Source organism: Eimeria mitis, genomic scaffold (genome assembly GCF_000499745.2).
Source record: "Eimeria mitis Houghton genomic scaffold, Emh_scaff4800, whole genome shotgun sequence".
Lineage (NCBI taxonomy): Eukaryota > Apicomplexa > Conoidasida > Eucoccidiorida > Eimeriidae > Eimeria > Eimeria mitis.
Genome location: NW_013573101.1, coordinates 1 through 1,918, shown reverse-complemented (window position 1 = coordinate 1,918; position 1,918 = coordinate 1). Strand labels below are relative to the sequence as shown.

The window sequence follows — 1,918 nt, the reverse complement described above, 5'->3', positions numbered from 1 at the left end:
GTGACACGCGAAGCCCATATTGAGCTACTCGAGGGGGAAGCTGCAACGGAAGAGCGGACGACATCAGCAACGCGGGAGGCGGCAATCGCACCTGCACCACATCCCGCAGGGGGAGGCAGCAGCCTTGCCGAGTACTTGGTGTGGGAGGGGGTCTTCGCCACACCCGCAGACGCAGGGGCATATTGCCTCGCTTTTGCAGAAGGCCTGTGGCCCCAACAAGGCCGAAGCATCCAGGCAATGGCTGTTAGCTCCCAGCGCGACGCAACTGATACCACACAACAGGACTCGCCCTGGATAGCTAGCTGGATTAACAGCTGCAGCTGCAACAACTGCAACAACTGCAGCAGCAGCTGCTGCAGCCGCGACGACAGCTGCAGCAGTGAGCGGCTTATTCCTGTCGGAGCAGTCGAAACTGCCGCCCTTTCTTGCGGAGTCTCCAGTTCAAACAAACGGCGCGGCCTTAAGAAAGCCTTTCTCGTGACTCCCGAGGCAGCTGCAGCAAGCAGTACCAGCAGCTGCAAACAGCAGCAAGCTGAAGCATGTAGTGGCAATGCAGGTACCAGGAGGCACCTAACTTAGTGCGCAGCACATTACTCATCCGTGTGCGTCTCTTTATTTGTTTTCTCTCCTTTCTTGTCTGAGCCACACCCAGTGCTGCGGCGCCCCAAGCTGTTCACTGAGTTTGCTTCTCTGCTTTCTCAGCCCTACAAATGCTGCAAGGCCGCGTCTACGTACTCCAGCTGGTCCTGCCGCGTGCTGCCGCTGCTGTCAAGGCAGCAGCAGCACCTTTCTGTTCGGGGTGCAGAGCCACCAGACAGCGCTGTCGCTGCGGTGCAGATAGCCTGGCGTGGGAATTCAAGTGTACATACACCCTGAAGATAAGCGACCTTGAAGTCGTTGTGTTGCCGCTCCGTGGGGCCCTCTGGGGCGTTGAAAGGAATACAAACGGGTGAGGCCGCGTTCCACCAGAACTGCATTATAAGTATTTGTTGCATAGCTTGCTCTCAGAAGCGGCATAAGACGAGCTTTTGGGTCCCCCGTGCTTCTGTGTTTGCTGTTTGACGCTTCTCCCGCAGGCCCCTCAACGGCTGCAGCCTTGCTTTTCCGCTGCGCCTGCGGTCGAGAGCTGCATTCGCTTTAGTGCGTACGTACAGCTGCTGCGAGAGAGCCAAAGCTTCGCTGCAGCAGCTGCAGCAGCAGCAGTGGCTTCCAAAAGGGGAGGCGCAGCTGATGCCCCCTGAGGGGGGCCAGCCCGCTCTGAAAAGCAAACAATCTGCAGATGCAGCCTTTCTGCTGACAATATGTTTATACACGGACGCTGCAGCTGAGGCGGCCCTGGCGCGTATCTGTCCTGCAGCAGCAGCAGCAGCAGATGCCGCAGCAATTGAGGCAGTCGATGGAGCAGCCGCAGATGCTGACAAGGAAGAGATGAGCACGAAGTTACACGTGGAGATAGACGACAGCTCCTCTTCAGACGACGACTGCTCCAGCGTGATTCTCGAGAGCAGAACCGAAGAAGGCAGTTAGAGTAGCAGCACGACTTTTAGCAGCAGCTAATGAAGAGCACAAAGAGCTACATGTTTCTGGCGCAGGTCTATCGGCAAAGAAATCTCGAGCGCAGGGAGCTCAAGGAGAGCTGAGCACCGCTGGTCTATAGAGACAGTATGCGGTGCTGCCAACGGTGATGTACTTGAAATGCTTTTTCATACATTCCTTTATATATAAGCAGTTTTCGTCAACATCTCAGGGGTCACGGCATTCAACTGCTAGCCCAAAAGTTGCTGTTCGGCTCCCCTGATGCGAAGATTTTTACGATGGATTCTAACCCTCATACAAAATACCGTTTAAGCCCAAGTCTAAAGTGCCTACCTGTCTATATATATATATATATATATATATATATATATATATATATATA

General features: G+C 54.5%; 1 protein-coding gene across 1 annotated transcript; it reads left to right on the top strand.

The window, feature by feature from the left end:
- Positions 1-237: 237 nt before the first annotated feature.
- EMH_0077770 (uncharacterized protein) lies at positions 238-1,527 on the top strand (the record flags this gene model as incomplete). The annotated part of the gene is made up of 3 exons (XM_013499905.1): positions 238-556; positions 838-949; positions 1,077-1,527. 3 exons carry the CDS (start codon positions 238-240, stop codon positions 1,525-1,527), a joined length of 882 nt encoding a protein of 293 aa, XP_013355359.1.
- Between the last annotated feature and the right edge of the window lie 391 nt (positions 1,528-1,918).